The following is a 971-nucleotide window of genomic DNA, read 5'->3' as shown; positions in this document are numbered from 1 at the left end:
TGGCATGGCACGGGATGCTGCCACAGGGATGGTGTCACGGAAGCACCGTCCTGGGGTCAGTGGTGTCCCTGTGGCACAGGTGTTGTCCCTGGGTGAGGGCAGACAGGTCTGTTGGGGAGGTCTCTGTTCACTGTGGGGGCTGCCGGGGGGATGTGCCTGCCTGGGAAGCTCATCCATGCTGCGGGTTGGAGGGCAACCAAGGGTGAAGCAAATGTGACCCCTTGAGAACATCTCCCTGTTAAGCTGTTCAGGCACGGGAATATTACCCATGGAGGTGGTGGAGTCACCATCCCTCGAGGGTGATTAAGGGGCATCTGGATCTGGCACTGGTGGATATGGTTTGGGGTTTACTGGTTACAGCAGTGACAGGTTAATGGTTGCAGTCAATGATCTTAGAGGTCTCCTCCAACCCTGATGGTTCTATGACTCTGCACCCTCCAACCTCGGGGTGTCCAAGTGGGAAGACCACAGTGACCCCAGACCTGGTGCAGCCTGCTGACCCTCTCCCCTCCCTACAGGCTGCTGAGGGGGACGTGAGGGACGCCAGGCCACGAGGATGCAGAGCATCAAGTGTGTGGTGGTGGGCGATGGGGCGGTGGGGAAGACCTGCCTGCTCATCTGCTACACCACCAACGCCTTCCCCAAGGAGTACATTCCCACCGTCTTCGACAACTACAGCGCCCAGAACACGGTGGACGGGAGGACTATTAACTTAAACCTGTGGGACACGGCCGGCCAGGAGGAATACGACCGCCTGCGGACGCTTTCCTACCCCCAGACCAACGTCTTCATCATCTGCTTCTCCATCGCCAGCCCTCCCTCCTATGAGAACGTCAAGCACAAGTGGTACCCCGAGGTGTGCCACCACTGCCCCAGCGTGCCCATCCTCCTCGTGGGCACCAAGAAGGATCTGAGGAACAACCCCGAGACCATGAAGCGCCTCAAGGAGCAGAACCAGGCGCCCATCACCA

The 971-nt window shown here is 59.3% G+C and overlaps 1 protein-coding gene across 1 annotated transcript; it reads left to right on the top strand.

The window, feature by feature from the left end:
* Positions 1 to 556: 556 nt before the first annotated feature.
* On the top strand, positions 557 to 967 carry LOC103809353 (rho-related GTP-binding protein RhoG; the record flags this gene model as incomplete). Its single annotated transcript, XM_009082181.1, has 1 exon — positions 557 to 967. A coding segment is annotated over exon 1 (411 nt), but the record flags the coding sequence as incomplete, so codon positions are not given.
* Positions 968 to 971: the final 4 nt, after the last annotated feature.

This window comes from Acanthisitta chloris, unplaced genomic scaffold, assembly GCF_000695815.1.
Source record: "Acanthisitta chloris isolate BGI_N310 unplaced genomic scaffold, ASM69581v1 scaffold28749, whole genome shotgun sequence".
Classification (NCBI taxonomy): Eukaryota; Metazoa; Chordata; class Aves; order Passeriformes; family Acanthisittidae; genus Acanthisitta; species Acanthisitta chloris.
This window is presented reverse-complemented; position numbering and strand designations above follow the sequence as displayed.